This window comes from Liolophura sinensis, chromosome 7 (genome assembly GCF_032854445.1).
Source record: "Liolophura sinensis isolate JHLJ2023 chromosome 7, CUHK_Ljap_v2, whole genome shotgun sequence".
Taxonomy (NCBI): Eukaryota; Metazoa; Mollusca; class Polyplacophora; order Chitonida; family Chitonidae; genus Liolophura; species Liolophura sinensis.
In genome coordinates, this window is record NC_088301.1 from 51284265 (window position 1) to 51297896 (window position 13632).

The 13632-nt window shown below is 40.5% G+C and overlaps 1 protein-coding gene across 1 annotated transcript; it reads right to left on the reverse strand.

Annotated features, from left to right (window-relative positions):
• Positions 1-3654: 3654 nt before the first annotated feature.
• On the reverse strand, positions 3655-9517 carry LOC135471010 (alpha-N-acetylgalactosaminidase-like). Its single transcript, XM_064750057.1, is given in 9 exon segments — positions 3655-3915; positions 4477-4572; positions 4574-4675; positions 5281-5442; positions 6068-6159; positions 6894-7068; positions 7519-7693; positions 8638-8802; positions 9428-9517. Coding segments are annotated over 8 exon segments (1221 nt in total). The 5' UTR covers positions 8796-8802; positions 9428-9517.
• Positions 9518-13632: the final 4115 nt, after the last annotated feature.

Here is a 13632-nt window from a genome sequence, read left to right on the forward strand (position 1 = left end):
GTGGGGCTGGAAACGCCTTGACAAAGATCAACGTCGTCCATTATGGATTCAAACTGAAACTGATGGAAGGGAGATGTTACGACGTGGATTTAAGCAGCTAGAGGTAGGTGGAGTAGTGATTGGTGCCGTTATCCGTGTCACACCATTGCGACAAACTTGATCGACTCTGACTGGCTGAGCAGCCATGAATATGTCGTATCCGAACATTTCTCAGCCAAGTCAGTGTACTCGGACTAACCGCATTAAAGAAAAAGATGTGGGGTGGTGTATAACTTAGATTTGCCTCTCCTTTTAAAAACCTCACATGATCTGCGCGAGCGGGCTTGTTCACTGTCTTTAAGTGGGCCGCCATGCGAGGCAGTACTTTGGAAGCCTAAAGACCAGGTTACGCGACTAGATTCGATAGATCTGTGAACCAATGCTTTCTTGATATTTTCAAGGGTTTACCTAGAGCGCCAGCTTCATAGATGCGTCGGCTGTTAAAATACATGAGTGTAGTCCGGTCGCTCGCTGCTCCTCTGAATGGCTTTGTCTGACGGAGTTATCACGGGCAGTTTAGGTTGAGAATGACAGAAAAGTCTGAGTCTTCTTGGGCGGTCATTGACGCTGAGCTGTGGCTCTGTTTGCTACCGCGAGGGGGCTCCATTTTTTGCTTTCGCTCTGATTCTAGGTCGGCGTGGAAAGGTACTGCCATGTCAGAAGGTACACCCAGTAAGGGACCTGCTGGGCATGTAATGACAATGGTTGTAATCGGCGTCAATGCCGTTTCCAGCAGAAGTGTAGCAAATGGGGGGGGGGGGGGGGGTGCTTCTGCAAGAGACTGTTATGCTTCAAAAAGGGAGTAGTGGATCCCAAATTACAGATGCAGAAACAGTCATGTCAGTAGACAACAAGGCCATGAATGAGCCCTGGTGTAAATCCATTTTAGGACTGCCAGCTGACGACGGTACACGTAATAAGCATTCTGTGAAATTAACATCGCATTTATCTTAGGTATGTTGTCTCGGCCCTTCCCTTATATGTTGCTCAAAATTATGTGAATATTTAGCGAGCTATGCTAGTTGTCAAGATAGGGTTGTATTGCCAGCAGGGTTTAAGAAAGGTTTTTCTTTCCAATACACTGGTCCTCATTTCCCAACAGATTGTACAAAGTTATTATCTGTGCAGGAGGCCGAGGAAGTAGCTCTACGCAAAATTTAGAAAGAGGTCAGCCTTGGACGGGTCGCAGGCCCATTTTCATTTGAGCCCATATCAATACTGCGCATATCACCCCTAGGGTTAGTGCCAAAGAATCACCAGGAAAATTTCGTCTCATTCATCCCCTTTTCCTACCCAGTGGGGACCTGTCTGAAGGATTTCACAGACTAATCGGTTTGCTCGGTATCATACTCTAAAGTTGGTGACGCTAGTGAGCTGAAAAAGGTGCCTTAGTAGCCTGACATAAAGTCTGCATTCAGATTCCTCCCTGTACATTCGGGCGATTTTGACCAGTTAGAGTTTAAATTTCGCGGGGAATACTACTTCGACAAATGTATACCCAGGGGTTGTAAAATTTTGGAAACATTCAGTGTATTCGTTGAATGATGTGTAAAACGACACAGTGGCTTAGACTCGGTATTGCATTACCTAGATGATTTTTTTCTTTGGGGCCGACGTGCTAGACCCGATTGTCAATCCCAGTTAGCAGCCTTTAGGCAGATATACCATAACTTTGGTTTTCCTTTAACAGAGGATTATGACCACTTGGGATTGCCTTACTTACCTAATGTTAGATCTAGACTCCGAAAAAATGTTAGTTCGCGTGCCTGAAGAGAAACTGGCCGATCTCTCAAGCAAAATTTGCCATACATCAGAGATGGAGAAATTAACTTTAAGGGAGTTGCAGTCATCGTACCAGATAGGGATTTCTGTACGCGGCTAGTCGATACCACGGTGGGCATAGCTAAACTTCACCACTATATTCGTATCACACATGAAATGAAGGCAGATCTTGGGATGTGGAGGTAATTTCTGAGCACGTGTAATGGGCTCTTTCTGAATACATATTGGTGTGATACTGACTCCATTGAGTTGTTTACCGATTCAGCTGGAGGATTTGGTAGGGGTGCATATTTCAGTGGGAGACGGGAATATGGAACCTGGCCCGCAACATCAGCATGAGAACGAAGTGGTGAAGGATATCACGTTTCGGGAGGCCCCGCATGCGGACCGACAACCAACCCCAATGCCGGAATGGCTGTGGGCGATTTGACGAGTGAAGCGGGCCGGCTCTTAAAGGCATCTTATCTTATTCTCCAAATGGAAGGCGTATACCAATCTTGCTTTACGAAGGGATGTGGGTAACTCACTGTGCCCTGTGACAGCTATGCAGAGTTATCTGTCCGACCCATTCAAGGGAGACAACTCTTTCTGCACTATGACAGTACCGAGCTCACCCACTATCAATTTTCAGCTATGATAAGGGCTGTGCTATAGTATTTAGGTATTACGTCTGATAATTACTCCACGTATTCTTTTCGCATCGTGGCTTGGACAACTGCTGCCAGTATGGGGTTCAATGCAGCTGATATTAAACGTTTAGGCCGTTGGCGCACAGATGCATGTCAAAGTTAAATAAGAATCCCCCGCATCAATTGGTTTATATGTGGTTCCTACATTAATATCCCTAGTTATCATGTGCTCCAGTCATGTACTCTGGGCGAGCAAAAGAGCGGCATAGACACCCGGGGGTAAGGACTTGGCTTGTCAATGCGGCTACCCATAGACATCACATGCATGGGGAGGCGAGGTATGAAGTGGGGTCAGCTGCTTTTAAGGCGAACTTGGCCCGGATGAAGAAGGTAATTACAATGGCGCTGATAACAGTATAGTATGCTTGTCTGCGAAAAAACCCAGTGGGCATTTGGGGCCTGCCAGAGTAATAACCCTGGGGACAGCTCTGTTGGAATGTAGGTATTGATTGTCAGGGGTGCAAAATCCCAGGGGACAATCTGTGTGTTTAATTTAACTTATAAGTATCAGTTTGACCTTTTGGGTAATAATTTGAGGTGGGGAATTCAAATGGGGAGCCCGCCGGAGTTTTACCCAGGGGAATCCAGTAGGGGTGGTGCGTTAGGGCATTTTTTTCGACAGCCAGCAATAGGTTTTGTGTTATCCATGAAAGCCCAATGCCATTACAAACATACTTGGCTTTTGCGAGAATACAGCCGTGGCCATTTCTTCCATATCTGATGCGTTCAGTGTTTTTGGGTTTACTTAATAATGCGAGTTATGCGGATTAAATCCTGGTTACAAAAGGAATTTGATGGACTATTCTAGACTAACTAACTAAGTTTAAACATTAGCTAATGCTGTTCAGTTATTTTCTCTGTAAGTGAACATAATGTTTTGAGGTTTATCAGGTAACCCGCAAAGAGCTGTGGCCTACTCATTGTTTTTCATCCTTTTTCTCTATCAACAGATCTGATTGGCGAGGTGTAAGGAAGACATTCCTTTGTATGATGTTTAGCACGGTTCAGACAAATACATTTATTTATACGTGGAAAACCATCAAAGAATGTCAATTGCAGTTTCAAAAAAAAAAAAAGCACGAATATAATGTATTTGACAACAGGTGTATTTAGAGTTATGGCTTCACCAGGAAACAAAAACTCATCAATGATGAGGTTTCGCTACAGCTAAAAATACCCCCGTGGGGTCTACTTGTATCGTAATGGTGTCCTTTGGTCTGAACATGCCAACTGCGAAACCATCGAATGCTTCCGTGACGTTGTAACCCTGTTTATGTGACAGTCCCAACGATTTGAGCGTCAATCCCATTGTGGTTGGCGTCCCTCCTGTGCTTTTACTAAGGACAGCAAATGCCACAGATCCGTGAGGAAGGATAGGCCTCGCCCAGACTTCTATTGCGCCTTCCTGAAAACAAAACCACGTCATATACCTTTGTGCCAGTGTCAAAGTGCTTTTAACAGCTATACTAACTTGCCACGGTTGCCTTGACTTTGCGTGTACGTTTGGATTTGCAGGATTTTATCTTTAACACTGTTTTTGCTTAAAAAAACATCTTTTTTGTCCATGCTGATGTCGTTTTACTCCCTACGTGGTATTCCTGTATAAACTAGGATTCTGTTGGTGGAAAAGGCATTCCCGAGGCCTCGTCCCTTTACATTGTTTTCATGTGCAATGATTCTTTATTAGTTATGAGTAATTTTAGACCAATGATGTCGAGTAAATTACAATGACCAGTTCTGCATTTTTGATACCTAATTCTTATGGTGCAAGAAAATTGCTACTATGTAAGCATTCACATTAAAAGCTAAACCGGATTTCAACGATTACACGTGACCGTTTGCCTACAATCACACGGTCGTCGCTGGTCTATGACGACAGCAAACATGGTGCATGTTAATTTACCGTTAAAAAGCTGGTTATATTCACTTTTCCCCTTGAAAATGACCCTAATATGCTGATTCTTACCGTTACGAGCCGTTTGCCCTGGATCCCCAAAGGATCCTGATTAATCGCTATAACATTGGTGTTAAGCAACAGATTCTTGGACTGGGGGTCAATTTTTGCGTAAATCTGTCGACATGAACAAAGGGGAGGCCATGATTGCCCACAACGCCATCTGAGCTCTCTGCTGTTGGTAGCTTAAGCCAAAGTCACCGAGGATCAACTGAAGTGTGAAATGTCGGGACTCATTTAAAATGAAATCATGTTTATTAAAAAATATTAAAACGCAATAAATATGACGAGAGACAATTGTAAATCTGATATTAAACGGAGTGACTAAAAGACTAAAGGATTTTATATTACTCAGTGCGGTATATGCAGGGCAAAATACAATTGCGATTTCAAAAATATTATTCATTGTCCAGAAACATCATGAAAACCCGGGTTTGATCTCAGATCTGAGTCCGTCTTGCTCTAACCATTAGACCACCGAAGTGGTCATATGGCGCAAGGCATTCAGTGCTATGGATTACGATAAGTAATAGATCGTAGTTGATTTTAATGGAATGATACAGTGAACATTACAAACGAACACATTTTCATGACAGCTTTCTCTTTTCAGCTTCTAAATTGTAATAAAGGCTGGCGGCAGCGGAGGGTCAACATTTTTCTCTTTGGTTAATGAGATCAGGCTGAATCACGAAGTATCATAGACCTATTACTGGAGGAACAGCAGGTACAGCGTAAATGTACAGCACAGTCAATTTCTGTTACATTTTACCTGTCTGCTACATCCCATAAATTGTATATGCTTAATGAAGTGCTTACCATATCAGGGTCGTTGAAATTTCCGGGTCCGGCAACAGCAGAGAAGTTACCAGTGTCATTGCCATAATATTCGATGATGTTTATCACTGAATCCCAAGAGTCCTGGACATCAGCATAATTTCTCCAGATGTTACAATATTTGGCGATTTTCGGATAATTCGGCTAAAAGGCGAGACAGAATATGACATTTCGAATATAGAAATCTTGAAATCCTTGGGGAAATTTTAAAGACGAATTTTTACGATAATAAAAAAGAATTTGGCAACAATTGCATTTCATCATTGTACTTCATGTTTGGTAATATATATATATATATATATATATATATATATATTTATATATATATATATATATTTTTTTTTTTTTTTTTTTTATTTGATTGGTGTTTTACGCCGTACTCAAGAATATTTCACTTATACGACGGCGGCCAGCATTATGGTGGGAGGAAACCTGTGTCACCAACCTGTGGATGGTCGTGGGTTCCCCCCCCCGGGCTCTGCCCAGTCTACTACCAACATACTACTGGCCGCCTTGGTATAAATGAAATATTCTTGAGTACAGCGTAAAACATCAATCAAATAAATAAATAAATAAATATATGGGTGGTTGGAACAATAAGAGATACGACATCATATGGGAAATCTACTCTGAAAATAACGCATACGTACCAGAGCTAGATTCGAATACTCTCACCTGTTTATCAAGTCCTATCGGGGTAACGTGAACCAACCCACATGGCTAGACTCGTGAGGACTATATTTATGGTAATAAATATGCATATACTTACAATTCCAGATCCTACTATATAAGCTGGCCAGCTACAGGAATAGAGTATAGGGCGACCAGTTTTGTTGAGGAACTCAGACATCAAAGGATAACCTTTAAATACATCAAAGGATAACCTTTAAATACAAATTATACATCATGGGAATTTCAAAATCCTTGCTGAGCCTCGAGTTTCTGAAGAAATACAAAAAAGGATTTATATCTGTAAATATTCGGGCGGCTATACCAGGTCGCGGTTGTTTCAAACAGCTGCTTGTCATTGATTGTCTTTCAACATCGATGGTTTTTGTGATACGTATATGTTTAGAAACATTTTGGGAGTAAAATATGAAATAATTACCACTGTGTTCTTTATTGGCATACATGCACTTACAAATGGATTGTGAAATAGCTTAAAAAACCCGAGCTAAACAGTATCGTTTTACGGAAAATGTAAAAAAAAAAAATAAACAGTTTCATTTTGGATGCATATTTTGTATTTCCTAATACCCCTTTTTTAGGCATATTTTCAGCAAATGATGGGAAATATTCGGAAATGGCGTCATCTGTGAACGCATTGGGAACACAGGATCAGCTTAGTTACCCAAATTGGACCTAGCTCTCCCCACAACAGACTTCTTTTGACATCTGTTACCGTTGACGTCATCACAGCAGGCTACTTAATTTCCGCACTGACCGCTGGGATCTTTAGAAAAGTGTGGTTTAAAACCATTTTTGCGCTCCAAGGAGAAAGCTGAGAAGCCTTTTTATGTTAGGCCTCGTAATATATTAAAAATAAATAAAATTAAAAACAAGCATTTCGTGTATTCTTTAAGAAATAATCATACCTACATCCATGTCGGAGAGATCGGAATAGCATCCGTCCAATTTTAGCATATCTACCTCCCATTCTGCGAATGTCTGAGCATCAGTTTGTAGAAAGAATTTGCTGCCGGGATAGCCTCCACACGTCAGGATACCGAAATCACCATATATTCCCAGTTTAAGGCCTTTAGAATGAACCTACAATGGTGGTAAATGTTTGCAATCTAAGTGGCATTTTAAAACCTCCACCTTTTATTCACTATATAGGACACACGAGTGGCGTGTTCGAACATGGTCTTCGTCAAGAAAATTTCCTACTCCTACGCTTTCACGGTTCGTAGGATCGGAGGTGTCGATGACGTTCGTGTAGCCGCATGCGCAGCCGTTATTGACGACCACTTGTCTTCGACCAAAATGGCCTAACATATCAAAGGTCCGTGGTTTGTCCCGAACATAAAACTGACCGCCATCGTATAAGTAAAAACTTTTTTAGTGTATGGTGTTAAACAGTCAAACATAAATCTCCCGCATAAGATCGGAAGCAATTTTCATAATTTATGCCAGAGCGAAGATGATAATTTCTGGATTACATTGGAGTACAATGTATAGGTCCCTATAATAAAAAAAACATTTCTTGAAACCTCTTACATATTTCGCCAAGTTTTTGATGCCGTCTGGAAAACGCTTTGGGTCTGCCTGAAGCCTGAAATTAGCGTCTCTCTGCTTGGATGCCCAACAGTCGTCTATGTTCACATAGGTGTACCCAGCGTCTCTGTACCCATCGGCGACCATTCTGTCCGCCATTTCCATGAACAGAGATTGCCTGTAGACAAATAAGGCAGTTACATGTAGGTTAACGGGCACCGTGGCAAGTCACTATTAAAAGTCTTGATTTGAACCAGTTTAGCAAATGATAATTCGCGTTTAATGAAGATTTAAAATGTATTGTGTAAATAATGCAGTTATATGTTAACAAAATGGACTTGATACAATACTGTACCACAAACTGTTCCTCTCAAAGCCAAACAACACATACAAATTTGACTTCCTGCAGCACGTTAAGTGAAAAGCGCATATATGTCACGAGGCATGCATGTAACGTGGATTTCTACAACTGTTTATCAATATTGTGATCGTGTCATGTACTATAGATTCAAACCCAAACTGCATACTAGGTCGTGTAAAACAATATTGAAGTGATATTGGCTTCCTCAATCGGTGTTCGGCTTTTGCGTGATCTGATCCATTGGTTTCAGTTTTTCCCTCGAAATGCTGTCACCATTGGCAATATTTATAAACTAAATCCTATGGTATATATTGGCACAGGGGCTATATCTGAAAGGACCTAAATATAGTCAAAATAATAATGTCAACTATGTGGCTACTTTCAGACTAACTCATTGTAAAAGTTGTGCCATATTGGTGGCTCCATGTACGTGTTATTTCACAAAAGATAGCGAAATAGTACATATAGACTGATACAAAGTGTGATATAGCCCTCTTCCACAAAATTCATATCGATACATGTATGTGGTAGAGCACATGGCCATACTGTAAAATTTGAATACTTTTATTGATGTGGAAATTCATGTATCACTGCCTTGTGCTTGGCAGTTCATAAATACCAATAATTAATACATAGACCATAAAGTGAAAAATTCTTGAATATGGCGTTAAACAATAATGAAATAAATAAATGAAATAATTAGTGCCGCGCCTATGTAGTGTTTATAATATTCGAAAACTACACATGACTGCATACTGTACCCGATACAGTTTTTAGGGTCGTCGGCACAGTCGATGTCACAACGGAATCTCTCCCAAGCAAGCCACCCCATTGGGGGCGTCAGTGCCAGCCCATTATCCAACCCTTCTAACGCCGAGAAGAGAGCTCCCAGCAGCATACAACAAACGACGACTCGCATAGTTCACCTATAGGTATAAACAGACGGAGACAAAAGCTAATACAATATGCTGATAATATACCGATTTACCCGAGAACCATTAGATATAATTTCATTTTCACCATATCATGTGTTAGATTTATTTAATTTATTTGACTGGTGTTGAAGAGTATTTTTGTTGTACGACGAGGAAACCATTTACCATGCAGATGCCTGACAAAGCTCCTGACTTAAACCGCAGCTGAAGCATGCGGTGAAAGTTGCATTGTTCTATTATTATGAAAGCATCATGTGAAAAGCCATAGGCCCTACATTCAGCCGTCACAATTCTTTATATTTGTTTTAAGCACTACTTGGATTGTGCTGTAAATTTACATGTGCTAAGCCTTTAACCTTATTTGTTTAGTTTTATTTTATTCTACGATGCCTTGTAGGGGCCTATATGTAATAGCTGTTAAGGATAAAACGTATGGCGAATGGTTATGACGCATTGTGATAGTTACCTTGCCTTGTTATTTGGTAAAAATAATATCTCCAGATTGTAAGTCACAACTGGAAAGAATGAGTAAAACTATACATACTTCTGAACGTAAATAAAACGAAACTCGTTTAATTGTCAACTAAACAAAGGAATTGTGCAGCAAATACCTTACCTCAGACAGATGCTGTGTCCGCTTACAAACAGCAGTTTATATATCGCGTACTAGACGATCCGCAAAGTTTGCAGATATGGGCATCTAAATAACTAAGCAATCGTCACAAGACCTGTGTGACCTGGATATAGTCTTTAAAGGGGCGTACAGATATACCAGTAGTTATACATATAAGTGACCCACGTATGAAGAGCAGACTGAGTTCAACATGCATCTGAACCCTATGTTGTTATCTGTGAACATAATCAATCGTTCACATTCACGTATGATACATATAGACAAGAAGCTATACATTTGTGTTATAGCTCCTGGTAGAAGTATGCAAACTTGCCAGTGGAGGATACCTATACAGGCATGAATGGGTTGAAAGATGTCTACATTTGGTTTGCTCTCACACATCGGGTGTGGCTTTTGAAATTATTGTCACAGAAAGATTTTTCTAGAAATGTGTTCTGTTTATTAAAAAACCCGATTAAAGTGTATATAAGCCCTTGGAGTTCATCAGACATTATCAACAATAGAAGGTAAACTTTCGTGTGTAGTAGGGAGAGAACTTGGGGTAGGTATTATTAATTAAATAATTTCCACAGTGTATATTTTTTTTCCGAAAAGCTGATAGAATATCAGTAGTTGAGAATGTATGTTTGGTGTCCCATTGAGGATTCATTTTTGTGGGTTTGAGGAGTCGTTTTTTTGTGGTGATGCCCCGGCTGGGCAGGTTGGTGGTGACGTCACACCTGCCAGCCCGAAGGGTTGGCAGATGTTACAGGTGTGACGTCACCCCTTCGCTGGGGAAGTTTGGTGGGTTTTTTCCACGCCGCGGGGCATATGTGATGTGATGTGTGGAGTACAGTATAACAGTATAGGGGGAAAAAAAGAGAAAAAAAGAAGCAAATCGTCGGCTTGTAAAGTGGCGTGGGACAGCTCGAAAAGAGCTCCCGCGCGCCAAAACGGACCAATGGGCGAGCCGGATTTGCCCCAAAACGGCCCAATGGAGGGCCCGCAAAACGGACCAATCGGCGTGCGAGAAGGGGTTACGTAAGAAAAAACGAACCAATCAGCGTGCGGTTGAGTTCCGCGTGGATAGGATAAAAGCCGGTGAAGACGTCACACCTGCAACATCTGCCAGCCCTTCGGGCTGGCAGGTGTGACGTCACCACCAACCTGCCCAGCCTGCCCCAGCCAGGACATCACCACAAAAAACGACTCCTCAAAACCACAAAAATGAATCCTCAATGGGACACCAAACGTACATTCTCAACTACTAATATCATTTATGAAATGTCATTCAGTTCAAGCATTCGTAACCAATTTTCTGTCGTTAACTACCATTATTCTGCATAGGGTCTTTTTTAGTTTAGTCATTATTGATCAGAGAAGTTCATTACCTCAACGGACCGTTGATATACGAATGTCTGTTATGACACCTCCACTGGCCAACTTTCAGGCACCTATGGTTTGTGAAAAAGTTGTATAATTGAACGTAAAACTCCAATATGGGAATCGAAAGCGTTAGCAAGGATCAAAGCCGCGTAACACTGCTCACACGTAACATAACTGGTAGTTGCCACTTTCTGCCTAAAAAGAACAATAAAAAAAAAAACAAAAAAAAAACCAGAATACTTGGGAAAGAAACAGAGAGGATTCTCAGATTATTAATAATGTTATAAATTTTATGTGTAAAGAAAGTAAGTCACGAGAGTTTGTAATGGTTTATTCGAGGCCTACTGTATGCGATAAGTTATACGTGTCTTTATTTCTTTTGTTTTTCATTTTTTATATTCACTTGTGTTCTGAACTACCTTCTCTGAAATAAAAAAAATTGTCATTATTATATATCGCTGACGCTACCATCGTCCACAAACCGTGGCGTTACGTGAAGCAGGAACTTGAGCCGATGTAACATCAAAAATGGATTGTAACGCAAAGTAGGATTTGTTAATTTATTATACAGTTTGAAGTTATAAGTTCTCTACTGCATTGGTTCCTGCTGCAGAGTTGTTGTGGTGAGCTGGGGAACGAACCTCAATAAAATGGTGTCATGGTCCTACTACAAGGCGTTTGGAAGGTCCTTATTGTTGGCTGACTGGTTCCCTGCCCCTGATGTCAGATGGCACTAATCGCTTCAGCATTCAAGGTACGCGTAATACGTCAGGGAACCATGGCCGATTCCGTAAAGCCATTTCTGACTTAAGTCAAAATTTTAAATCTCATTTACATCGCGTAATTTTTGGTACTGGAAGTACAAATTTGGACACTTTTATCTTTACCTAATACTGGCCAGAAGGACACTTTTAATTTCTAAAACCGACATATAAGCTTTATGGTCGTATTTCAATTTTTGACATAACTCTGAAATGCCATTTTGGACCTCACTATTTATAAATTCGATGTGACGTCAGTAAAGTAGATGTAACACATATGACTTTATTACGAAGACTACAGGTAATTGTTTTGTTGACCGAGACAAAGAAAATGTTTACGATTAACCTTCTGAAATTGATCCGAAAATGCACTAAGTGCCTATAGGCAAATAGCATTGATTAAGGCCCTATTCCGTCATCATCGTCCTCTTTCAGAGGAATACCAGCAATACAACTAGGCCTCCAATGTATATCAAACGATAATACATAGTAATCCTACGCATACACACGTTCTTAACTGCTTTACCACTAAACTATAACTCATTCCTTGCAGGCATACACACACACACGCATATATATTTTAACAATCAACACAAAACTGTGAATTTCTACCTTATCGCTTCTTGTGATATTGGTTATATGCGGTGTAAACAACAAAAGCATATATCTTTAATGCATAGGTTTTGAAGATTACTTTTTTTGTAGATAACATTTATCACGTGATTCTGGCTAATTATTGCCTTAGTCTTACACGGGAAATATTTTATTTCACCAGCTTATTATAGAAAGCTTCCCGAGGCCGCGTCAGTATCAGAGGACAAGATCTCAAACAACAAAATCATGTTCAAAGGACAGAAACTGCAAGAAAAGTTGAGACAATACCGTGATATATTAGTGAAATGAGTTGCCAAAGATCAAAAACGAGTATTTGAGGTGTTTATGAGCAAATTGCGTGGACTAGTTACAGATGTGTTGACAGATATGTTCGTCAGTGTTATTACTTCGAGACAGAGCCTGCAAGACAAGTCGCAAGTCACCATTATACAACATAAAGTCCGACCGTGTGCATACATAACTACAGATACCTCTCCGCCCATACATGTATTTCATTTTTTTTTTCTTTCTTTTTTCAGTCGTGAAACGAAAAAGACAGGTAGAGATTACGGTGGCAATATTCAACAAGTAAGTTCTTTTAGAATCAGAATCAAATTGTGCCTCTCTCTGAAGGTAACCTTCCTCCTGTTGAAGTTCGTTACTGCAGGCTATAGAACTCTATCAAGATCACATGGCTGTAAATAAGGATGCGTCGAAAGCTTCCAGGGATAAAGGCTAAAAAGGTGCATGTGCAAGCAGATATCTTCATATAGGTCTTGCTAGTTCCTCACAGCACCGCAGAAAAGGGAAGAGGTAAAACATCAATCAAATAAATAAATAAATACATAAGTGTCACTAAATCTAAAGCATGTAAGAGAAAGTAGTTCACCTAATGTCACACGATTATTTGGACTTCAAGTTTCCCGGTCAGCTTTGTCGATGAGATCAACATCTACTTTCACATTCTCCATGATATGTAGCGATATTGCAACATGTAGTTTATTGTGATCTGAAGGGCAAGTGTGGGCGGGCTTATCAACTGAGGATTGAACCAGCAATCTTTTGATTTCCAGTCCATGGCTCTACCATTTGGCTTTAGTCTGGAGGTAAAAGTGTATACTCAAAACTCAGGCATCGCTGGATCAAATCTCCATCTCACAAGCCTGGTCACATTAATTTGTTCACTACAAGTATGCTCCCGCAGTGATTGTAACAAAGGCCAATTAAGGCGTCCTCTTCTGAACTCCTTAGATGTTCAAGAGAACACGAAGTCAGGTAATAATGTTACGTTGGATTAAACTTCTGCTGATGAACAAGAATACAACAAAGATTAGTACGATATATGATATCTGAATCCAGCTTCTAGTTTTTATGGCTAGGGACAAGGGGCTAACGTCAACGCATGGTTTGCTACAAATGACTACTTTTAACAAAGTTAATAACATATTTATATATACTGTACTGATC